Source organism: Crotalus tigris, unplaced genomic scaffold, assembly GCF_016545835.1.
Source record: "Crotalus tigris isolate CLP2741 ecotype Arizona unplaced genomic scaffold, ASM1654583v1 scf7180000018413.2111637, whole genome shotgun sequence".
NCBI lineage: Eukaryota > Metazoa > Chordata > Lepidosauria > Squamata > Viperidae > Crotalus > Crotalus tigris.
In genome coordinates this window covers 935,001-960,441 of record NW_024096990.1, presented here as the reverse complement: position 1 = coordinate 960,441, position 25,441 = coordinate 935,001, and the positions used below count along the sequence as shown (strand labels likewise).

General features: G+C 47.6%; 1 protein-coding gene across 3 annotated transcripts in view; it reads right to left on the bottom strand.

Moving 5' to 3' along the window:
• Nucleotides 1–25,441, bottom strand: part of ATP1A3 (ATPase Na+/K+ transporting subunit alpha 3) — a 55,492-nt gene that overhangs the window by 23,616 nt on the left and 6,435 nt on the right. For 2 of the 3 annotated variants that reach the window (XM_039352172.1, XM_039352174.1), the window contains exons 1-7: nucleotides 13,212–13,408; nucleotides 4,363–4,488; nucleotides 4,052–4,111; nucleotides 3,282–3,485; nucleotides 2,485–2,598; nucleotides 750–884; nucleotides 165–282 (exon numbers count right to left, since the gene is read on the bottom strand). In XM_039352172.1, coding sequence (XP_039208106.1) covers nucleotides 165–282; nucleotides 750–884; nucleotides 2,485–2,598; nucleotides 3,282–3,485; nucleotides 4,052–4,111; nucleotides 4,363–4,488; nucleotides 13,212–13,217 — 763 coding nt within the window. In that variant the 5' untranslated portion in view covers nucleotides 13,218–13,408. Of the gene's footprint in view, nucleotides 1–164; nucleotides 283–749; nucleotides 885–2,484; nucleotides 2,599–3,281; nucleotides 3,486–4,051; nucleotides 4,112–4,362; nucleotides 4,489–13,211; nucleotides 13,409–25,441 lie in introns of those variants that run through there. The other variant, XM_039352173.1, reaches the window with a different exon arrangement.

Below are 25,441 nucleotides of genomic sequence, written 5' to 3'. Positions count from 1 at the left end.
AATTACTCTAGATTTCTCTCTAGCAATCCTTCTCATAGATTACGGCAGACATATGCCCAGCAGCCACAAAGCCTGTGTAAACGTGTTCTCTTAAATCAGTGTTTTTCAAATTAGGCAACTTTAGACCAACTGGAAGCTTATTCTAACCCAAATTCAAGCCCTACCTTCCACGCAGTTGGTAGAGAAAAAAGTGATATTCCGGGTCTCAAGTGGATTGTCATGGGTACAATCTGGAGAACGGGTCTGAGGCTCGGATTCACCGGTCAGGGAGGAGTTATCCACCTAGAGAGAAAACGCCGCGCCCTGTCAATTCAACTAGAAAGGTTTGCAGTTAAAATTATCCTGGTTTCATCACAAATTTGGCAGGTCAACAAACTGACAGATCTGGTAGCGTAATCATCGCAACTCATTTAAAAGGACAGATGGTTTTTGCATGTTACGTAAGTCTGGGAAAGCCGATCACTTTTGTGACAACAATCCAAATTCATTCTTCTTCCACTTCTCTGGCGCTGCTCCATGTGGAACAAAAGAAACAGGGAAACCCGAGCTGCAAGGTTGTTTAGTGATACAACTTGCACAACGCTCTCGTCTTGTGCTTGGTAATCTGATCTCTCCGCTTAGATTTGGTTAATGGGAGAGAACAGTTGGTAAAGGACAGGACGAATTGCTCTAATTCCCAGTGGCTTGATAGTTCCTTCCAGAGCTGTAAGGAACAACAGCTGAAGGAGTCTGTTAAGATTTTCACCAACCTTGCAACCGTGGGCGGAGATGATCCTCAGGTCAGCTGGGACTCTGTCTCCTCCTTTCACCTCTACCAAGTCCCCAACCACCACGTCTTCAGCGTTGAGTTGCATCTTCTCGCCTTCTCTGATCACCAGGGCTTGCTTTGAAAGGAAAAACAAACTTAGTTACATTAATAAATATTCTGGATTCTCAGTCAGGTGCTGACACGTATTCCCATAAAACATTTCTTCTTAAATCTATCATTTTCCAAATTCATTGGCCATGCAACACTCACACTGCCTAGGAATGTACATTGGGAGACCCAGCAGGTCTGGAGGTAGCCAAGTTGTCTCCAGGAGAGAACATGGTGTTGTTCTTGTTATTATTATCTAACACACACGCAGCTCTTGCAAAGTGGCCCCAAAGATGCTTTTTCATGAGGCAACTGGACTGTCTTCTTTTTCTTTGGCTGAGAAGCGAAAGGTCTTCAAAGAAAAACAAGGAAGTCCAGTTGCCTCGTGAAAAAGCATCTTTGGGACAACCTGGGGGACATTTAGTTCTTGCAAAGGTTTCCTATCTGATCTCATAAACCCATGATTCTAAACAGTTGTGTTCACTCAACAGACTTAACTAGACAATTAATGAAACCCCTTTTTGACATCGTACAATAAACTGAATCCTAAATTAATTTAATGGTCTGGGTTCACACAACACACACCGGAAAAACGAGGTTAAAAATAAACTCAGCGTGGCACCTTACGTCACCCATTCCTTCTCACAAAATCCTCCGAAGTGGATCATAATGTCTGCTCCCATTTTACAAATAGATGAGCTGAAAGATACTATCAATGACAATAATAAATAGGTCAGGGGTGGGCCACCTTGGCTCTTTTATGACTCGTGGACTTCAACTCCCAGAATTCCTGAGCCAACCTGGCTCAGCTTGGAAACCTCTCCCTTTCTCCTCGGCATGGCTGGCTCAGGAATTCTGGGAGTTGAAGTCCACGAGTCGTAAAAGGGCCAAGGTTGCCTACCCCTGGCCTTGAGGGAGCTGGGCTGTGTTGTTAGCATAAACCTAGACCAGGGGTCGGCAACCTTGGCTCTTTTATAACTCATGGACCAACTCCCAGAATTCCTGAGCCAGCCTGGCTCAGCTTGGAAACCAATCCCTTTCCCCTCAGCATGGCTGGCTCAGGAATTCTGGGACTTGAAGTCCACGAGTCATAAAAGGGCCAAGGTGGCCTACCCCTGACCTATACCTTACCTATAAAGATGGCTTGGGCCTAGCTTTATGGGAAATTTGAATACAGGTAGTCCTCAACTTACAACAGTTCATTTAGTGACTGTTCCAAGTTACAACAGCACTGAAAAAAGTGACTTATGGCCGTTTTTCACACTTAACGACCATTGCAGCATCCCCGGGGTCACGTGATCAAAATTCAGACGCTCGGCAACTGACTCAGATTTATGAGGGTTTGCAGTATGCCGGGGTCATGTGACCCCCTTTTGTGGCCTTCTTACAAGCCAGGTCAATGGGGGAGGGGGTGGGGGAAAGCCCCTTTCATTGAACAAGTATGCTACTAACTTTAACTAAATTGTAGAGATTCACTTACCAGCTGTGGCAAAAAAAACATCATAAAATGGGGCAGCAGTCGCTTAACAAATGTTAAGTGAACCACAGAGCCACAGAAAGTTGGAGGGGCTCCCTTGCGATTGTTAAGTCGTGTCAATATAAAAGAGAATTCGTCAGGTGTGTCCTACCTGGGGCACCATGTTCTTGAAGGATTCCATAATCTTGGAGCTTTTGGCCTCTTGGTAGTAGGAGAAACAGCCGGTGATGATAACAACAGCAGCCAAGACAATACCCAGGTACAGCTGTCCCAAGAGAAGAGGCAGGAAAGGTTGGGTCACCATGTAAGGTTTTCCACTTAACCTCACAATTGCCCCAGCATTACTCAGGAATTTAAAAGAGCCAAAGAAACTCCTGAGCCGAGGTTTCAGCAAGCAAACAACTTTTATTTGGATCAAAACAGAGTTGGGTGACCCCATCTCTCTTCGTGGCTGGTAGAGAGATGAAGGCAACCACCAGAAAAGATGTCTTCCACCTTTTATACCTTTTCAGAACAAAGAGATCAGGTCTTGGTACCAGGCATAAGATGGCACAAAAAAACAATTCCTAGATGATGACTCATACACAGCAACCCAGGCTCCATCCGTAACTCCTTTTCCCCCTCCCCTTACTGTGCTCTTTTCATATAAGCAATCACCTGTACCTAAAGCATGAAGCCCTTACTTTTCCAATATATATATAAAGCATCTGATCAAGCAATTAACTATAAAATAATGATTACAAAATAACAAAACAATGATTACATGATAACACTATAATTATCAATATAAAATGGTTACTATATATAAAATAAATGCTAATGTCAAACTTAAACATACTAAAATCATAAGCACAATAAAATCCTTTCAACCAGAAGGACCTTCAGATCCCCCGTCTTTTTTCCTCCCACGGGGACACCCTCCAAAGAAGTCATCCCACCAAAACTCACATTGTCTCCTGCGGGATCCTCCTCAGTTCCTGCCTGGATGCCGTAGGCCAGGAAGCAGAGTATGGCACCGATCCACAAGAGGATGGAGAAACCTCCAAAGAGCTGGCGACAGAACTTGACCCATTCTGGAGTGGTTGGCGGTGGAGTGAGAGCATTGGGGCCATCACGAGCCAGGATCTCTTGGGCTTTGCTGTGGGTCAGACCCTAATGGGCAGAGGGAAAGGAGGGATGAAACCATCTCTGTATCCCTATGGGGGACATGATAGCAGTATTCCAGTATTTGAGGGGCTGCCACAAGGAGGAGGGGGGGCAATTTATTTTCCAAAGCACCAGAAGGCAACACAAGAAACAATAGATGGAAACTAATCAAGGAGAGAAGCAATCTGGAATTAAGGAGTAACTTCCTAACAGGAAGGACAATTAACCAGTGGAACAACCTGCCTCCAGAAGCAGTGAATGCTCCAACACTGGAAGTTTTTAAGAAGAGACTGGACAGCTACCTGTCTGAAATGGTGTAGGACAGGTTTTCTTGTTTGAGCAGAGGGTTTGATTAGAAGACCTTCAAGGTCCCTTCCAACTCTATTTTGATTGAAAGTTTATTCAGTCAACTATTACACAGGTTCCCTAAAGGTTCTTTATCTGCTGGTCAGCTGATTTCCTCCACCAGCTAGGTCATGGTGCTATGGAGCCTCCAGGCAGATGTTCAACCTATCTCCAGTCCTTGAGGAACAGAAGAAAAGCTCACTAGGCTTGGTGTGGAATGTCCTCACCTGCACACAATCGGTGTTGTATTTCCGGCAGACTTCTTCGATGGACATTTTGTGCTCCGTCTGAAAGACATTGCAAAAAGGGGGACGCTTAGAAGGACCTTCTGCTTCCTCCCTCCATCTCCATCATCTCTTGCAGCTCCACCCAATCACCCAATGGCCATCATTGGATCCAGACAGGGCATCCCTCCCCACCTTTTGCAGCTCCACCCAATCACCCAATGGCCATCATTGGATCCAGACAGGGCATCCCTCCCCACCTTTTGCAGCTCCACCCAACCACCTCTGTTGGATCAAGTTTGGTCATCACTCACCATCGCCACCTCTTTCTTAAGATCATCCAGATCCCGAACCTTCTGCGGAGCTTTGGTCTTCTTGGGTGAAGCATCATCATGTTTGTCTTGGGTGGTAGCCACACGATAACTGTCTGAGCGCCCGTACTGTGTGGAGAAGGACCGGCGCAGAAATCAGAAAAACACCCCATCGAAAAATGCAAATCTTCATCTCAAATTGTTTTCCAATATTGCTCCAACTTGCCACCTACAAGTAGTCCTCAACCTAACAACCACAACTAAGCCCAACATTTCCATTGCTAAGTGAGACGTCTTCGGTGAGTTGTGCCCCCTTTTGATGACCTTTCTTTCCACAGTTGTTAAGTGAACCACAATATGGTAAGTTAGTGAACCTGGTTGTTAAGTGATTCTGGCTCCCCCATTGACATTGCTTGTCAAATGGTTGCAAAAGGGGATGACCTGGCCTTGGGACACAGCAACCGTTGTAAGTACGAGTCAGTGGCCCAGCGTCTGAATTTTGACCACATGGCCGTGGGGAGAATGCAAAGGTCGCAAGTGTGAAAAAAGGTCACGTCCCTTTTTTTCAGCGCCATTGTAACTTTGAATGGGCATTAAATGAATTTTTGTAAGTCGAGGACCACCTGTACACCTGCTCTGAAAGTAACTGATAAATCAAGCCATTCTGAACAGGAAACACAAAAAATGTAGGGAGGGTGTCAACGCTGCTAACATCGGATGTTCTTGCTTTGACAATATATGAAAATGCAGCCATTTCCCCCTTAACTTGTGTGTTACTTTTAGAATTAGAATTAGATGATACTGGGGGGGGGGGGAGGAGGAAGAATGTGTATGAGAATTAGTTAGACATAACAACATCATAGTAGTGTTTTTTCAAGGCTGTTTTAGATAAGAGCTGATAAGGAATGGCAGGTAGAAGAACTGGAGGGAAGGTCTGCATTTCAAACTAATTGGAGAATGTGATTTATGACTGTTAATTAGAGGAGGGAATTGTGCTTTGATACTATGTGTTTAGGGGAGGAGAATTCAGATTTATGTGCAGATGCCATGCAACTTGAATAAAGATTCTTTAAGGTAAACAATGCCTCGAAGTTCTTTGAAGAGTTTCATCTGTCGGAACCATGACAGAGGGTCAATAAATGGGGAGGGGGGAAGCCCTGTGTGGACAATTCTCCTCTCAACAATTTGGATAGGAAAGCAACTCCTGTTTGTATCTGATGGTTTGGAAGCCTTTACAGATTTTAACTGGTATCAATTGGTTTAACTGACTGTTTCTAATTTCTAACCTACAACCATTCATTTAGTAACCGTTCAAAGTTACAATGGTGCTGAGAAAGTAACTTATGACCAGTCTTCATATTTATGACCATTGTAACAATCCCATGGTTGTGTCATCAAAATTGTGGTGCGTTGCAACTGGCATGCATTTATAGTGCTTGCAGCATCCCGGGAACAAAAGGTTGCTTCCCAGCCAGCTTCCAACAAGTCAAGGGATGAAAGCAGATCCGCTTAATGACCACCTTCCTTCTAACGACTGCAATGATCCACTTAACAACCGTGACAAAACAATTGTAAAATCAGGTGCTACTCACTTTAAGAACTGTCTCGCTTAGCAACAGAATTTCTGCTTCCAATCGTGGTTGCAAGTTGAGGTCTGCCTGTATATATGCTGGATCCCTCTAACAAAGGTATTCAGGTAAATGGTGTACAGTAGGAGCAAGTATCCATAGTATTACTCTGGTTGGCAGAGTAATTTTCAATTTCACACAACACTCTACAGTAGGCTAGGCCAAGGTGGGTCACCATATTGTAGGAAAACACTGTCATTTTATTGGGCTGTGGATTCCTGGCTATCATATCAAGCTTATTTTTTTATGCAAAACCAGTTACATGGACACAGACATTGTGTTTCATTAACTCCCATTAAGGATTCAACTTGTTGTGTGAATCTGACATAGCGGTTTCAGTCCAATTATAGCTGTATGTTGTATATAGTATGTTTAAAGGTGTGCTGTGTATGTGTACACTTTGAGAGCAAGCAACTAAATTTCATTTTTAATGTGTGCCATTGTGCCCACAGTAAAAAATGACAATAAAGATTATCTATCTATCTATCTATCTATCTATCTATCTATCTATCTATCTATCTATCTATCTATCATCCATCCATCCATCCATCCATCCATCCATCCATCCATCCATCCATCTATCTATCTATCTATCTATCTATCTATCTATCTATCTATCTATCTATCTATCTATCTATCTATCCATCACAGCCCTGCCCTGTTCATTTCTTGATTCCTTTGAAGAGATGACCAATTTAGATCTTCAGAATTTTTGGCCACGTCTTTATGACATGAACCTTAAATGGTTAAACGATGCTTAAGGATTACTCAAATCTAGAGAGGTTAAATCAATCCATCAGTGGATCTTAACCCTGACTAATAGATATCAAATCCCCTTGTTCAGACACAGGATACACAGGACAAAAGACTAATTTTCCTTGCCTTGCTTGTGAAAAATCCCTAGATTTGGCTGATCACGATGGGAGCAGAGTCGTACTTACAAAACCCAGTGACGCCATCTTTGAACTTAAAAGGGCATTGTGTTGAAATATTAATATGTTTTATTTTTTTTCACTTGAACTGGAAGAAACTCAAATCAATCGCACAGCTAGCCTTAAGTAAGGCAGTTCCTCTCAGTTACATGTCTTCATCTATGATTAGCCTACCTTACAAAGCTCTGCAGTTGAAATTATAGATGGAAGTTTTTCTGCTTTTCAGAAACTGAATCCTTTTGAGGACTTTCAATGATAAGGCTTAACTTCGGAGATGGCATCCTATGCCCCCTATATGTCTCACCTGTTCCAGGTGTTCCAGTTGCCAAGGTTGAAAAATACTGTTCTAGTTCTATTCCTCACCTGTTCCAGTATGGCAACTTTAAGATGTACGGACTTCAACTCCCAGAATTCCGCAGCCAGCTTCTGGGAGTTGAAGTCTACATATCTTAAAGTTGCCAATGTTGAGAAACAATGGATCAAGCAGGAAAATCTCAATTCAACTGCACCCTTAGCCATCCCTCTTAACACAACTTGCTCCACACGGTTGTTGTTGTGGGGGAAATAATGGGGAAGAAAGTGTTAGGCATTGCTTTCTGGAGGAATCGAAGGATTTATGTCAGGGAAACCAGCCAACCAATAAATAATAAAGTCCACTTTTCTCCCCAGTGGGAAATTGATTTAAAAGGGGGGGGGGTCTAGATTTTGGAGAGCATAGCCATTTGATCCTGATATCTTTTCCAGACCATTTAGCAAAATGAACTGTTAACAGTGTTACAGCTCTGGAGAACCCCAATAAAAATAAAATTCTGCAAAAAGAAAAAAAAACACTGAGTTTCCAGAACTACCATGATTCTTACATAGTAGGTCTCCACCTTCTAGTGCAGGGGTAGGCAACCTTGGCTCTTTTATGACTCGTGGACTTCAACTCTCAGAATTCCTGAGCCAGCTGTGCTGAGGGGAAAGGGAGAGGTTTCCAAGCTGAGCCGTGCTGGCTCAGGAATTCTGGGAGTTGAAGTCCACGAGTCATGAGGGGGGCCATAGTTCTCCCATGCTGGCTCAGGAATTCTGGGAGTTGAAGTCCACGAGTCATAAAAGAGCCAAGGTTTCCTGCTCCTGTTCTAGTGAAAAAGGAACTATGGAGGGTAATATTTAAGAAGCTTATTTCTTCTGAAATAGTAGCATGGAAATTTCACGATGGTCTGTTATCAAACAGGTTCCTAGACCCCCTTCAAAACTCCACTAAACCTATTGGAGTGTAATTATATCTCATTATTTGCAACGTTGACATGAATGCGACAGGATATGGTGGGGGGGGGGGAATTAGCATTGGCCCCATACCTGACAACTCTCTGAAATTTATAATTTGTATGTAATCTCACAAATAATTTTTGGAATAGACTCACCAAGGGCTGAATCAGTTACAGATAGTCCTCGACTTATAAACTTTATTTACTAACCGTTTGAAGTTACAACGGTTCTGAAAAAAAGCGACTGGTGAGCATTTTTTCACACTTTCCCACTGATCCAAATTTAGATGTTTTGCAAATTGACTCATAGTTATGACCGTTGCTGTGCCCCAGGGATATGTGATCCCCTTTTGCAAACTCAATGGGGAAGCAAATTCACTTAACAGTTGTTGTTACTAACTTAACAATTGCCGCGATTCACTTGACAATTGTGGCAAGGAAAGTCGTAACACGGGGCAAAATTCACTTAACAAGGGTTTCACTTAGTCACAGAAAACTGAGGGTTCAATTGCGGTCGTAAGCCGAGGACCAGCTGAATTTGTGATGATTTGCAACGTTTACATGAATGCAACAGGAGGAGGGGGAAAAAATAGCATCAACCTTTTGCCTAACAACTCTCTGAAACGTCTCATTTGTAGGTAAATTCACAGATCATTTTTGGAGTCAACTCACCCAGGGCTGAATCAGTGAACAAAGGAAAATAATTATACCCAAGGGGAGGAAACAGGCCAGCTACCTATCAGCTGAAGTTGAGCGCCCTTCTAAAGCCGAGCCTGGCAGCTATCCACATTAGGAGAAAGATGAGATGGCATCCATAAACACGCGAAGAATATCCAAGGAGAAATTGAATGACCTTGGAGTGTCCTTGTCCAGAAGCCCAACAGCCATCTTAAGCAGGAATTGAGTATGTCTAGTTTAATGAAAAGAAGGACTAGGGGTGACGTGACAGCAGTCTTCCAATATTTGAAGGGCTGCCCCAAAGAAGAGGAGGGGGGGGTCAACCTATTCTCCAAGGCGCCTGAAGGCAGGACAAGAAGCAACGGATAGAAACTAATCAAGGAGAGAAGCAACCTAGAATTAAGGAGAAATTTCCTGACAGTGAGGACAATTAATCAGTGGAACAACCTGCCTCCAGAAATTGTGGGTGCTCCATCACTGGAGGCTTTTAAGAAGAGATTGGACAGCCATTTGCCTGGGCAAGGGGTTGGACTAGAAGACCTCCAAAGTCCCTTCCAATTCGTTATTTTCTTATTCTGTTCAGCAGGCCTTGCAGGGGGGCGTTGGATGGATGAGCAGCAAAGGAAAAATGAAAACCAAAACTGCCTTCCTTCTCCTTAGTCCCGTGGAATTTTTCTGATATAAATGATATAAATCCCTGCCAATAAAAATCTAGCTTTGGATGTCCAACTGTCCTAATTTAACCTGCCCTTTAATAAGCAGAGTTACCCTTTTATGAATGCACGCAGAATAGGCGCTATTCGCTTTGTACGGTCACGTTTCCCGATAATCAGCTATCAAAGCTCGAAGGTCGTCACATGGCCCGGCCCACGTGCGGCCCACCCAACGCAGCCGTGCAGAAAGATCACCACGAAGGAAAAAGGGATGGAAGTCTAACATCCATCATTGCAGCTGTTCTCATTCCCCCCCCCCTCTCCAGCTGCATTACCAGGTTTGGGCCCAAATTCAACACCATTATTATTAGTCCATGATGATGGGGACCTGCAAGCTTGGACTGGGGTGTGTGTGTGTGTGTCATTCTGTGGCTCTTACCAAGGCAGAGACAGTAGCTCAACCTTGGTGTGTGCCCCATGTGTGAGGTGCAGCTGAATCCGGGGGCCCATCTTCCTTGCAAAGCCATCACCCCTCATTGCCGGAAGGAAGGAGAATATATAAAATCTATAGCTAACGCGGAAGCGGGGGTGGATTTGCTGCAGTGCAGAAGAGAGGAGAAAGAAACCCATCCGGAGGGCAGCCATTTTTCCTAGTGGAAGCTACTCGAAGGCAATCGAAAAAGGGGACGTGCAGAAGGCTGTGTTTTGGCCACAGGAATTGCAGACCCTTTAGAAGGTGAAAAAAGGGGGGGGGGTTGTCTTAGAGATTTGAGGGGGGGGGAGGCTGTCAACAGCAGGCTGTTTAGTTGAAAGGGTCTCGGAAGGAGGGGGGTCCTGCACCCTAGCCGATGCTCCGGGGGGGGGGGCCCTTCCGGGACTGGGCTGCCACCCCCAGATTCTGCAGTGCTGCGTCGGTGCAGGAAGGAAGCGATCCCTGGCAGAGTGCCAGAGCTGCAGCAGTGCCTGAAGAACTGCAGCGCCCATGCCAAGGGGAAGAGGAGGGGCAGACATGCACCCCCCCCTTTTCCTTCACCTCTCAGAGGCGGCCTGCTGACCTTTGGGCAGCCAGCTGGAGGTCACCGTGACCCAGCGGAAGAGGGCGAATGGGAAGGCCGAGGCCAAGAGACCCCCTTCTCTTCAGACCTTCCAAAAGACCCCCCCCCCAGAACCTGAATTTCTCAGGAGCCAAGACACAAGGAAAGGGCCATTGGAGGGAGGGGTGTCCTGCTTGCTCCCAGCCAGGTCGGAGAGAATCCCCTTCCCCACCGCTGTGGCTGATCTGTTTTTCTCCTCTTCCTTCCCTTCTTTCTTTTCACCCCCTTCCCATCCTCAGCAAAAAAAAAAAACCCTCCGTTTTTTGCTGCAGAGGATTGTCTCTCCACAGCTGCAGGCACCAAATATAGAAAGCAGAAATGGGGAGGGGGGTGAGCAAAAGGGGAACCGGTGGGGCCGCCATGGAGGAAGCTGGGAAGCCAGTCACCTCCTGCCCTTAATTTCTTTCCTGGTGTATGTTTGTGTGTGTGTGCACGTGTGTGTGTTAATCGGGGGGAGGGAGGGGGAAACTCCAGCCACCTTAAAGTGACCCATGCATTTCCTTTCTTCACTTCAATCTCCCCCCCAACCCAGCCACCATCTTTTTTTTCTCTGCCTCTGGCAAGGTTACAGCTGCCGCTGCTGCAGGCGTCCCTTCCTCCTTCGGATCCGACTGAAAGGCAGAGCAGCTGCCTTTCTGGACCCCGGCCATCTGTCTCTCCTCTCTCCCCCCCCCCACACACCCACCCACCCCCAAGCTACCCACACATATCTCTGGGGCAGGCAACTTTCTCCCCATCCCTGTCCTTGAATTTTCCTTCTCCATTGATTTCCCCCTATCTTCTCGGTGGGGGGGGGTTCACTCCGGAATAACTGCGGGGTGGGCTCCCTTTTTCCCCCACGGATGCTTCCTGGCTCCCACCTGCCCTCGGATCCCAGCAGCCCCTTTGAGGAGAACAACGGAAAGGAGAGGAGGGTGGTGGGGAAAGGGGGGGGGCTGTCTCGTGCCTCCCGGCTGTGGGGATCCTAGGACTATTTGGGGGGGGGGGAACTGCCGCAGCCTCCGCCGATGCGCCCCCTCCCAGCAGGACTGGTGTCCCCTTCTGCATATCAATGAGGGAGGAAGAGCGCCCCCTCCTCGCTGTAATAGTCTTCACCTCACTCTTTTTCTCTCCCAATTATTATTTTTTAAATACCCCCCCCTTCCTCTTCGCTCTCTAGCCGTCTTCGTCGCCCTCCTTTCTACTCGTTCCCTATTTTCTCTCTTTCCCACCCGGTGACTCATCTTTCTCGTCCATTTGCCCACCCTGGGCTGACATATTGTCACCTGTGGGGAAGAACAGGGATCCGGGCGCCCTGCTACTTCCCAGCTAGGTGTTCAGCACACCTGGCTTTCCCTACCCGGGGCGCCCCGATTCCTAAGCAGCCCTCTCCGCCTCCGCCGCCCCCTCCCCCCCCAATCAAGAAAGGTCTCATAAAGGAGAATTCAGGTCCTTCAGACCTTATCTGGGTCCGTCACTGTCACCCAAATAAGACACGGTCATATGTTCTCGCGCGCGCACACGCACACACACACAAACACTCTCACATCTAGGCAGGCACATAATTTTTTCGAGGTTCAGGGGAGGGGTAGAAAAGGGGGGGCGATATGACGGTCCAGCTCAAAATAATTTCCAAACTGCATGGAAAGGTCCAACACGCCCCGAGTCTGAAGCCAAGTGAGAGAGAGGGAGAGAGAGAGAGAGAGAGAGGGAGAGAGAAAGAGGGAGAGAGAGAGGGAGGGAGAGAGAGAGAGAGGGAGGGAGGGAGAGAGAGGGAGGGAGGGAGAGAGAGAAAGAGAGAGAGAAAGAGGGAGAGAAAGAGAGGGAGAGAGAGAGGGAGGGAGGGAAAGAGAGGGAGGGAGGGAGAGAGAGAGAGAGAGAGGGAGGGAGAGGGAGGGAGGGAGGGAGGGAGAGAGAGAAAGAGAGGGAGAGAAAGAGAGGGAGGGAGGGAGGGAGGGAGGGAGAGAGAGAAAGAGCAGAAGGGGGGAAATGGGGGGGCGGTATAAATGCATCCTTGCTCTCAGTAACGAAGGGAAATCGAAGCCCACCGCTCTCCATCCGGTGACCTCTGCACCCCTTGGATTACGAACCCCCATCGTCCCCACCCGGCAGCCCGCCGGCTGAGGATGATGGGTGCTGCCTCCCAACCTCTCTGAAGGGCGCAGCCTGGAGGAAAGCGGAGCCCCCCACCCCCACAAGACACCTGTCGATCCGGACCGACGCGCGCTTCACAATGCAGAGTCGGCAACAGGCCAGGTTGATTCGGAGGGACGTCCTTGTCGGGGGCTATCCGGACCGACCCTCTCGAGGCGGACCCTGTAGGGGACCTGTCCCGGTTTGCGTGTCTGTGGAGGGGGGGGGGAACCAAATTGCCCGGGAAGAGGAGCTACCCCCTCCCCACAGAGAAACAAAGCGCATCTCTAAGGGGAAAGGAAAACCCTCTCCGGGGTGGGCGCCCAGAAGCCCACCGGCCCAGCAGGGGAGGATGGGCTAGAAAAGGCCACGCCACTGCAAGGGCGCTCAGCTGACCGGGCATCTCCTCTGCCGCTTCGGCTGGTCGTCTGCAGGAGGCAGATGCGGGTCAGGGGCATGTGGGGGTGGGTCTCCAAGGGGCTGGGGACGAGGGACTGCGACTTACCCCCATCCTGGTGGCTTTGGCGTCTCAGCCTGGGTGAGCCAGACTCTCTTGGGGGAAGAAGCTACGCCCGGCAGGCAAGCGGAGGGCCGGGTGGATGGAAGGAAGGAAGGAAGGAAGGAAGAAGGGAAGGGGGGGGGGGAAAGAGCGGGAGCGAGAGAGCGAGAGACGGACGAGGGGAGAGGAGGGAGCTGCCGGTGCCCCCAGCCAGGGATGCTGTGCCCACGGCTGCCAGGCACGGAAGGACGGGAGGCAGCGCACTTCGGGCGCTGCTGTCTGAACCAGGGCAGGCTGGCCAGCCAATCAGCGGCCGCTTCCCCCTCCCCGGCCCACCGCGAAGCCCCGCCCCTTTTACTGCAGAATTCACCTTGTCCAAGGTGGGGGGGGGGAAGGAGCCGGGGATCCCCCAGCTTGACCGAGGCAGCCTGGCTAAGTCCTCCCCCCTCCTCTGCCCCACAGAAGCTGCAGATGGTGGTGGCTACATCCCAGCGACGTGATAGACAAGGGCCTCCAGGCAAATCTATGCCTCCTGGATGCCCTTCCACCCCCAGTGCCCTCCCTCACGCCCCCCCTTCTGTGTGCACACACCAACCCCTCTAGGTAGACCACCTCAAGGTCTAAAGCAGGGGTAGGCAACCTTGGCTCTTTTATGACTCGTGGACTTCAACTCCCAGAATTCCTGAACCACCATGGGGGAACTATGGCCCCTTCATGACTGGTGGACTTCAACTCCCAGAATTCCTGAGCCAGCATGGCTCAGCTTGGAAACCTCTCCCTTTCCCCTCAGCATGGCTGGCTCAGGAATTCTGGGAGTTGAAGTCCACCAGTCATAAAAGAGCCAAGGTTGCCTACCTCTGGCCTAGGCCTAGGCCGCTTTATGACTGGTGGACTTCAACTCCCAGAATTCCTGAGCCAGCATGGCTCAGCATGGAAACCTCTCCCTTTCCCCTCAACATGGCTGGCTCAGGAATTCTGGGAGTTGAAGTCCATGAGTCATAAAAGAGCCAAGGTTTATCCCTGAACTAGGGGCACCCTTGTGAATAAGGACCCCCCCAAATCCAGCCCGGACTTGGAAGAGACACACTGAGGTTTGGCTCTTTTATGACTCGTGGACTTCAACTCCCAGAATTCCTGAGCCAGCATGGCTCAGCATGGAAACCTCTCCCTTTCCCCTCAGTGTGGCTGGCTCAGGAATTCTGGGAGTTGAAGTCCACAAGTCATAAAAGAGCCAAGGTTGCCTACCCCTGGTCTAAAGGATCAACCCTCCCACCTCCCTTTCTTGTCCCAGCAGAGACCCACAAGCTCAGTTCCCCGTGTTCTGCGCCAGGCCCCAATCCACAGAGGGGGGGGGGTGTTAAGCGCACAACCCCTGGAAGTCACCCAGAACTGCACAACCCCCCCCCCAAGCCACCCCTTCCCAGTCGACACACTCTGCTGTAGAGTCATCCCAGCACAATCCAATATAATGCAGCTTCTAGGCTGCGTTCACACAACACAATTTAATCAGGTAAATTTCGGATCTCGGGGTGTCAGTTGGGGCCTTGGGTTTCGACCTTGGCTTGGATTGTGGTCCAATACGTAGTGAGCGCATTGTGAGTCAGTATGTTACATGAGGCGGAAACTGGGTTATTTCAGTCACCAGGTTGAACGTGTTGTGGGAATGCAGCTATTAACCCACATATGAGAATACGGAATGTAGTCACAGACAAGCACCAAATATAAACCAGAGGGTAACCACAACAGAAGAGTAATATGAAGCTTTGCTTCAAAGCTTCGTTTCTGATCTTTGCACTTACACAACTCATGGAACAAATGAGAAACAATCCTCTATTGAGGAACATCTGCTACTCATACCAGATTCTGTAGTTCTACTCAGGACTACTCAAATATATTTTTAGCTTGGTTGGAGATAGAAAGCACGGTAACAAGAGAGGCGAGGCCCAGCCAGAAGCTAACTCTAACCCAGTGGTTCTCAACCTTTTTAATGCCGCTACCCCCAACCGGTCGTAAGTCGAGGACTACTCAACCGGTCGTAAGTTGAGGACTACTCAACTGGTGCAGCACCGTTTGCAGAACGGGACTTTTGGCGGGCTCAGCAGGGCAGAGACAGCCTGGACAATTCCTATTGGCTTTTGAAAGCCAATAGAATTAGACTCTATTCAAGAGAGTCTATTCTATTGGCTTTCAAAAGCCAATAGAATAAAAGGGAGTAGCACAGCTAAGGAAAAGGGGGAAAAAATGGCGGACTTCATTGTTTGGCGACCCCCGTGAAATGGTCGTTCGACCCCAAATGGGGTCCTGACCCACAGGTTGAGAACCACTGCTCTAACCAGAGGCAAAAAGTAAATTATACAAAAAATATGTGGTCCCAAACCTCAGCTACTTTAGTCGGATGCAGCTTTAAGATGTGTGGACTTCAACCCCAGAATTCTGGCTGGGGAATTCTGGGAGTTGAAGTCCACACATCTCAAAGTCGTCAAGTTTGAAAAACACTGCACTAGTTTGTTCCTATAAATAAAAAAGAGGAAAAAAAATCTAATAACTTACGGTGTATCAACAAGACCTTATGGCATTTTTGACCTCTGCAAATGCAGATATTACTAAACGCTGACTGGGTTCACACAAACACCTAAGCTAATTATTAAACCTACCAATTGCCTGATTTCCCCAAGAGACTAAATCCTAAATTAGCTAAATAGTCTCAATTCATCCAATATATAGGACACACAAGCTAACCCAATACCCAAATATTTTGCTGCAACTGCTAGAATTCTGAAGGATCGTCTAGTCTCAAACAAGGAAATCCAACTTTGGCCACGTCAAAGACCTGTGGACTTCAACTCCCAGAATTCCCCAGCCAGCTGGGGAATTCTGGGAGTTGAAGTCTACAGGTCTTCCATTTGCCAAGGATGGACACTCCCTGGCTTTAGTCACCATTTCATACTTGTCCTTTGGCTTTTTTTTTTTTTTTTTTTGGAATCTTGCTATCGATTTTAGATTCAATCAATTTGGAAAAAAGAAGATTTACGAGAAACGGATAGACACGGGGACGTCTGCCTTTGAAAGGGGAAGTGTTCCTTGGCCCAGCAATACAGGAAATTGCGAAAGAATGACTAAAGAAATTTAAGGGGGGAGCTTTCAGCTTGATGAGCTGGCAAGGGTATGCCACGTTCTCCTTCCCCAATCCTATTCTCTCCCCCCCCCCAATCTGCAGAATCTGCTGTGAATTTTGGAAGAGTTACACTACACAGCAATCTGTTGGTACAGGTCGTCCTCCCCTTACAACGGTTTGTTTAGTGACTGTTTGAAGTTACAGTGACACTGAAAAAAAATGGAGCTGTGACTGTTTTTCATATAACCGTGTTTTTTTTATTCTTATTTTTATTAATTTTTTTTCTCATCAACATATATTAATTTTTCCAATCAACAAGTTGTCTGGAGTTTGCTAAGCTAATATATGTTCAATTCCTAATCCTTCATTTTTTTTTCTCTAACCAAGAATAAAATAAATTCCAAATTTGATAGTAGTCTGCATCTTCTTTGTCTTTCAACCTCGTATAACCGTTTTTAATAACCCTTGCAACTTCCCCTGTGGTCAGGTGATCAACCGACTCATATTTATGACTGTTGCAGTGTCCAGGGGATCATGCGATCAGCCTGTGACCTTCTCACAAGCAAAGTCCATGGGGAAGCCAGATTCACTTAACAACTGCAGTGATTCACTTAACAGCTGTAGCAAGAAAGGTCATAAAATGGGACCAAACACTTGCTTAGCAACTGTCCTGCTTAGCAACTGTCCTGCTTAGCAACTGTCCTGCTTAGCAACATAAATTTTGGGCTCAGTTGTGGTTGTAAATCAAGGACTGCCTCTACTGATTTTTCAACCCAAAGGATCGTCCTGTTTTCCAACTCTAAATCCCATTCCCCACCTCCCCGCCTCTACGCCGGTGGTCCCAGATCAAGGCACCGGCCAGGATTCAGAGCGTCCAGGCCTTAGTACCAATTTTTAGTCTCCTTCATCCTTCACCCAATCTCCATGGCAACTAGATGGGGGGAAGCCATGTGACTCAGTCACTGTGGCAACCGGGAAGAAGGGGTTTCCACAGCAGCCAGGGGAAAAGAAAGGGAATATGGGCCTTAGGAAGGAGATGTCCTGCTTCTTGATGAGGATATATCCTCTCTGGGCATCTCAGCGGCTGCAAAATGCTTCAGCCCAGTCTCAGTAGGAGAACATCTCTTTCCCCCATCAATACTACAAGAGCTATTAATTGATCGAGACTAAGATTCACCCAGGGACAGAAGGAGAAAAAGACCACACTTTCCCCCTGTTCCTTTCAAGCTGGCCTCCTCCACATCACTGGGCCTACACCTCCCGTTATCTCATGCAAGAAAAACTATAAGTTCCAGGCGGCCTACAGGGTGCCTCTGTAGAAAAACACAGTCACTGTTTTGGAGAAGTGATGTGGTAACTGTTGGTAAAGCTTGAGATCGAGCCAGGACGATAAGAAAGGGTGAGAAAGAATTCAAGACTACTTCACCTTGAGTCTTGTTGTTGGTACACAAAGGAAAGATGTCCAGCCTCTGTTAGGCTTTCAAGATTCTGCTATTGTAGCCTATACCAGAGGTGGAGAAGAACGATGGCCGCTTTATGACTTGTGGACTTCAACTCCCAGAATTCCTGAGTCACCCACGCTGGCTCAGGAATTCTGGGAGTTGAAGCCCACAAATCATAAAAGGGCCATCGTTCCCCATTCCTGGTCTATACCAGTAAAGTTCTAGTATTTTGTTCTATCATGTTTCCTGGCCTACTTTTAAAGGCTGACAGCTGACACCCCCCCCCCACACACACAACTAACCTGTTTATTCAGTATCACAACCAAATCACTTCCAAAGTGCAATCAATCATTGCATCAGTGAAGAGAGGGAAGGGAAAAGGTGATTCACTGCTCACCTCCAACTTCAGCTAGGAATCTTTGGGAAATAAAAAATAAAAAACAAGACCTAGAAGAACAACAGGGGAAGTGAAAATGTGCTTGGCTGGGGCATATCAGGAGATTACAATAGTGCAGGGGTGTCAAACTGCCGGCCCCCGGACCAGATGCGTCACGCGGACGCTGCACCCACCCCAGCTTCAGCAAGGGGGAAAAAGTCATGATACGTTGTGACACAACACGTGATGTGGCGAGTTTTACACCCCTTCAATAGTGGGTTCCAATAGAGCAGTGGTTCTCAACCTGTGAGTCGGGACCCCATTTGGGGTCGAACGACCATTTCACGGGGGTCGCCAAACAACGCAGTCCGCCATTTCCCCCCCCCCTTTTCCTTAGCTGGGCTACTCCCTTTTATTCTATTGGCTTTTGAAAGCCAATAGAATAGACCCTCTTGAATAGAGTCTCATTCTATTGGCTTTCCAAAGCCAATAGGAATTGTCCAGGCTGTCTCTGCCCTGCTGAGCCCGCCAAAAGTCCCATTCTGCAAACGGTGCTGCACCAGTTGAGTAGTCCTCGACTTACAACTGGTTGAGTAGTCCTCGACTTACGACCGGTTGGGGGTCACGGCATTAAAAAGGTTGAGAACCACTGCAATAGAGATTATGCTGGAACAGATAATAGGCTTATCTCGTCTAGCAACTTTTAATATTTAAGGGGCTACCACAAGGAAGACGGGGTCAACCTGTTCTCCAAAGCACCTGAAGGCAGGACAAGAAACAATGGGTGGAAACTAATCAAGGAGAGAAGCAACCTGGAATTAAGGAGAAACTTGCTAAAGTGAGAACCATTAACCAGTGGAACAACCTGCCTCCAGAAGCAGTGAATGCTCCAACACTGGAAGTTTTTAAGAAGAGACTGGACAGCCATTTGTCCGAAATAGTATAGGGTCTCCTGCTTGAGCAGGGGGTTGGACTAGATGACCTACAAGGTCCCTTCCAGCTCTATTCTGATTAATAGTCCCAGGTTCTGGACGTCCTATATATGGAAGGTAGTCCCTTTTGCTCCTTAGAACGAGAGGGAGGGAAAAAAAACAACATCAAGTCACAGACTGGTAGACTCCCTGCCTGCATTACCAAGCCAAGGGATTCATTTTGCAATTCGATTTCACTGACATTGGCTCCTTGCTTCCAAATCCCTTCCTTGGCACTCATTTCTGACCAGGCTTTTTTTCATCTGGCCAATGTTTACCGTCATTATTCGTTAGAGGAAAGTGCATAGCAGACATAGTTCAGGTGGAGTGACCCCGGCTGCTCGCTTTCCATTTTGTTCCTCCCCGTCTCACAGAAGGGACCGTTTGCCAACAACTTCCCAGCATGAAGTTCTCTTGGGGAAGCAGACTGCAAGGCGTAAAAGGCCGATGTGCCTCAGGCTATTTCCCAACTGCTGCAGGCCGTGGTGCTGAAGGGACAGCTCTTCGCTTTAATCTCTTCTCGCCGGAGGCAAAGGGTGAGTTTCAGCGAGGCCGGATCGTTTTGCAAAAGCCTCGGCGGCTATCAGCTCCTCTCTCTCTCTATCTGACCCATCTAGGTTTCTCACAGATCACTTGCTTACACGGCTTTAGGCTTTGAGCAGCTGTCCCGCTTTGGGGAGTCCTCCATGGAGGTTATTTTCCGTGGGGGAATTAAAATGACAAGAAGCAAAAGAAAGACAAGGACAAGGTGGATAGCCTGATCCCCTAAAATTTGGAATAGTGTGGGTTTTTTTTTTAAAAAAAAAAAACAAACCTGTTTGGAAGCACGTATAAAAAGGCCTTAAAGCACTTTCTCAACCCCCGCAAGTTTAAGATGGGTGGACCTCAACTCCCAGGATTCCCCAGCCAGCAAAGTGAGGAAAATATTTGCCCATAAGCAATTGGCAAAGTCTTGCACAAAATTGATGGAGGAGGAGGAGGAGGAGGAGGAGGAGGGGAAGGAGACTACAGTCAGGGTCACCTTGAGTCAATACAGCCTGGATAAACCCAGAGGCATTTAAACCTTCACACATTCCTGCTCAGTAGAGTGACTGGAGTGCCTGGGTGAATCAGCTGCAGTGCAAACCTTCATTTTCTGCAGAGGCTGATTATGCATTCAGTCATATTGCCCTGAGTGGTGAGAAGCAGTGACAGGGAGGTGGGAATTAATCCAGATATAATTAATCTCAAGGGCAGTTGGTGTAGTTCAATACTCTATAGCCAACAGTGGGTAGCCAGTCATATATTTCCAAGGAGCATCTGAGTAGAGCTGATAGCAATATATCTATATCTATATCTATATCTATATCTATATCTATATCTATCTATCTATCTATCTATCTATCTATCTATCTATCTATCTATCTATCTTTCTCTCTCTTTCTTCCTCCCCCCTCTCTCTGATGCCCCTACCTCTTCTAATTAATTGCTGCCCCTCGCCTAAAACCCATCCACACATTCACCTAGCCCAGGGGTAGGCAACCTTGGCTCTTTTATGACTCGTGGACTTCAACTCCCAGAATTCCTGAGCCAGCATGGCTCAGCCTGGAAACCTCTCCCTTGCCCCTCAGCATGGCTGGCTCAGGAATTCTGGGAGTTGAAGTCCACGAGTCATAAAGCGGCCATCGTTCTTCTCCACCTCTGGTATAGGCTACAATAGCAGAATCTTGAAAGCCTACAAGCCTGGACATCCTTCCTTTGTGTACCAACAACAAGACTCAAGGTGAAGTAGTCTTGAATTCTTTCTCACCCTTTCTTATCTTCCTGGCTCGATCTCACATTTTACCAGCTCTGCTGGCTGAGGAATTCTGGGAGTTGAAGTCCACGAGTCATAAAAGAGCCAAGGTTGCCTACCCCTGACCTAGCCTAAGAACCCTTCCTAATTCCCACACAACCTCATTTGGAGAGTGCTCCTTTTTTTTTTTCTTTGCAGCTGGCAGAGATGTAGCCCTGGCTGAGGTTGAAACGGGGAAATTTTGCATCGTCAGAAAGCACAGGTGGATTCAGAGAGCAAAATCCACTCTAGAGATGCTGGTCCTTTGTCTCCAAGGAGAGAAAAAGGCTGCTTTGTGAAGAGGAGGAATCAAGGGATGACGCAGTGAAGAGATTGTGGACTCTGGAATGGAGGGTCTCAGGAGGGGGGGGGACTGTTCCGAAGAGAATAACCTGCCCAATTTGGTGCATTGAGCTCCTGGCCAGCTTATTCTGCTGAGGTCCAAAGACCTGCGAGTGTTAAAAACAGGCTGAAGGGGCATCTTTAGCAAAGTGAGGTTTACCGTAGTCCCTGACTTACAGCACTTCATTTACTGACCGTTCAAAGTGAAAAATGTGACTTACGACCGTGTTTCGCAGTCACGACCTTTGCAGCATCCTCGAGGTCACGTGATCAAAATTCAGGTGCTTGGCGAATGGTTCCTATTTATGACGGTTGCAGCACCTGGGGGGGAGGGTCACACAATCCCCTTTTGCGACCTTCTGACAGTTCAGGAACTCAGATTCACTTCCGGGTTACAGATTTCTCCACTGAATGATTCACAACGACTGTGGTGAGAAAAGCCGTAAAATGGTGCAATACTCGCTTAGCGGATGTCTCACCTAATGATAGGAACGTTGGGCTCATGTGTGTTTGCAAGTTGAGGGACTACCTATATTATCCCCATGTCTGGGGGGAGCCTTGTTTTCACTAGCCCAGGGGTAGGCAACCTTGGCTCTTTTATGACTCGTGGACTTCAACTCCCAGAATTCCTGAGCCAGCATGGCTCAGCTTGGAAACCTCTCCCTTTCCCCTCAGCACGGCTTGCTCAAGAATTCTGGGACTTGAAGTTCACGAGTCACAAAAGAGCCAAGGTTGTCTACCCCCTGGGCTAAGCCTGTATTTCTCAACCTTGGCCACTGGAGATGGGTGGACTTCAACTCCCAGAATTCCTGAGCCAGCATGGGGGAACTATGGCCCCCTCATGACTCGTGGACTTCAATTCCCAGAATTCCTGAGCCAGCATGAGGGAACTATGGTCCGTTCATGACTCGTGAACTTCAACTCCCAGAATTCCTGAACCAGCATGGGGGAACTATGTCTCCGTCATGACTCGTGGACTTCAACTCCCAGAATTCCTGAGCCAACATGGGGGAACTATGTCCCCCTCATGACTCGTGGACTTCAATTCCCAGAATTCCTGAGCCAGCATGGCTCAGCATGGAAACCTCTCCCTTTCCCCTCAGCATGGCTGGCTCAGGAATTCTGGGAGTTGAAGTCCACCAGTCATAAAAGAGCCAAGGTTGCCCACCCCTGCACTAGCCTGTCACAGCCTGTCTTTTCATATCTCCCACCAGCCTTTGAGGTGGGGGGGGGCGGTCCAAGGTTGCCTCTTGTCTTCCCCTCTTCTCTTTTTTTCCTCCTCCACCTGTGTCCTTCCTCCTCCTTCAACCTTGAATCGTCCCTCAGTGTTTCCGATGGTTGCCAAAACAATCTGCGGGGAAGCAGCAGGGATGCCAATTCTTCTTGGTCGAAGAAGGAGGAAAGGAAGACTGTGTCTCCCAAGCATATTGCAGCCGGCACGATCCAGCCGCCTCCTTTTGCACACTCCCGGCCCAAAGAGTCCTCCAGCCCAGCCCCCCCCCCACCCGCAGCTTTCAGCTCTAGAAACGGGATGGAACTGGTAAAATGCCATCTTGTGATGAGCTGTTTTTTCGTTTTTTCCTCTCTTGCTTTGCTTCTGCCTTTAGCTGAGATGCCGAAATTATGCGGGCAAATATTCAATTGGGGGATAACCTAACCCAGTGATGGCAAACCTTTCAGAGACCAAGTGCCCAAACTGCAACCCAAAATCCACTTATGCATCGTCGAGTGCCGGGTGGGTGTGGCCTACTGGCTGGGCGTGGCCCATTGGATAGGCATGGCTGCGGTGGTAACAGCAGACTGGGTGGGACTAAAAAGTTCAATCAATCAATTCCAACTTTGCAAGATCTTTTTTTCCCCACAAAAAGTTGAAATTGACTGATTGAACCTTTTTTTTTTTTTTTGCACACGACCGCGGAAGCCTAAAGTGAAAAGGTTTTATAAAACCCAGCTGAAGGCCTAGGACTGGGGCAATGGCGCATTTGCCCACAGAGAGGGCTCTGAGTGCCGCCTCTGGCATCCGTGCCATAGGTTCACCACCACTGACCTAACCCTAACAGTATCAAAACAACTTACCTTATGGGCAGCCAGAATCTGAAAATCACATTGAACACAGCACAGTACTTTAGCAAAATGGTCCAGTTGAGATCTGCATATGTGGGGCTGATTGGGGTAGATGGCAGGGGTGACCCCAAAATATAATTTTATCATATTTTAATCTATATCTTAAATTATTGTAGTCTACTCCAATTTCATTTTGGACTGTATTTTATCCCATTTTCATTTTATTCCAATTCCATTTTAAATTGCTTTTATCAAATTTTACTCTCTCTCTCTCTCTCTCTCTCTCTCACTCACACACAGACACACACACACACACACACAGAGAGAGAGAGAGAGAGAGAGAGAGAGAGAGAGAGAGAGAGAGAGAGAGAGAGAGAGAGAGAGAGAGAGAGAGAGAGAGCCTCCCCATTGCTGCATGGAAAGCCGAATGCTCTTGCAGGCTATAGAATCTTACAAGTTAGTCCCTGACTTACAACAGTTCATTCAGTGACCGTTCAAAGTTACAACGGCTTTGAAAAAAAGTCACTTAGGACCATTTTTCACACTTACGACCACACGCACATGAGTGAATTCAACTGGAGGATTCTGGGAGAGACTTTATAGCCTTTAAATCAGGAGTGTTCAACCTTGGCAACTTTAAGACCTGTGGACTTCAACTCCCAGAATCCCCCAGTTGAATTCACTGCATTCTGGAGGGCCTTGATTCTAGAAATAGCCATTTTAATGTCCCAAAGAAGGAAACATTCGTTCTATAGAGTCATGAAAAGGAATCAAAGAGTTGGATTCAGAAGCTGTGATTTTTTTAAAGCTGGAGGTAGCCTCCATAATTGATTACAAGAGTAGGATTTCAGATGGGGGGGGGAATCTTCCTGAAAGCTCCATCTCTAAATCAAAGACAGCAACGGATTGACAACTATCCTCAAATAAACCACGCCGGTTCCTTTTAAATGCCGAACTAGCCATTCTAGAATAACGACGACTCCCGCATGTACTTGTAAGGATATCTCAGGGCTGTGAATTTTCCCCCGGGAAGGAAAAATCAATGTCTTTTTATTTCCAACCCGGTCAGTCCCCCTGAGACATTCCGAAAGAGCTGAGCTGAAGCCAGCCAAGCCCTTAAATAGTCTTGAGCTAAGCTTGCATACGAATTTTCCCACTGGATGCTCAAGAGTTCAAAAGTGGGCTTGGCTGGATGGCTGGCTGGGAAAGTCCATCTGCAGGTGAAGCCTCAGCAGGTAAGCAAAGTCTCTTGGATGGCCTAAAATCAGGGGTAGGCAACCTTGGCTCTTTTATGACTGGTGGACTTCAACTCCCAGAATTCCTGAGCCAGCATGGTTCAGCTTGGAAACCTCTCCCTTTCCCCTCAGCGTGGCTGGCTCAGGAATTCTGGGAGTTGAAGTCCACAAGTCATAAAAGAGCCAAGGTTGCCTACCCCTGGTCTAGACTTAGTGTTTCTCATCCTTGGCCACTTGACGATGGGAGGACTTCAACTCCCAGAATTCCTGAGCCAGCCATGCTGAGGGGAAAGGGAGAGGTTTCCAAGCTGAGCCATGTTGGCTCAGGAATCCTGGGAGTTGAAGTCCACCGATCTCCAAGTGGCCAAGGTTGAGAAATACAGGCCTAGGCCTGGGGTAGGCAACTTTGGCTCTTTTATGACTCGTGGACTTCAATTCCCAGAATTCCTGAGCCAGCATGGCTCAGCTTGGAAACCTCTCCCTTTCCCCTCAGCATGGCTGGCTCAGGAATTCTGGGAGTTGAAGTCCATGAGTCATGAAGGGACCAAAGTTTCCCTCATGCTGGCTCAGGAATTCTGGGAGTCGAAGTCCACAAGTCATAAAAGAGCCAAGATTGCCTACCCCTGGCCTAAATTAATGGTCATCAGCCAGATAACCTTTATTTCTGAGGCTCCCCAACAATCACTTCTAATAAAACTCCTGTTTTGATCAGCTTGTTTTGACATGTATTGATCATCACGAAGGAGCTTAGCAAAATGAGCTTCAGATATCCTAAATACAGGTAGTCCTCGACTTATAACTTATAATCGTTAGCGACTATTCAAAGTTACAATAGCACTGGGAAAAAATTGACCTATGTTTAGTCCTCACACTTACGA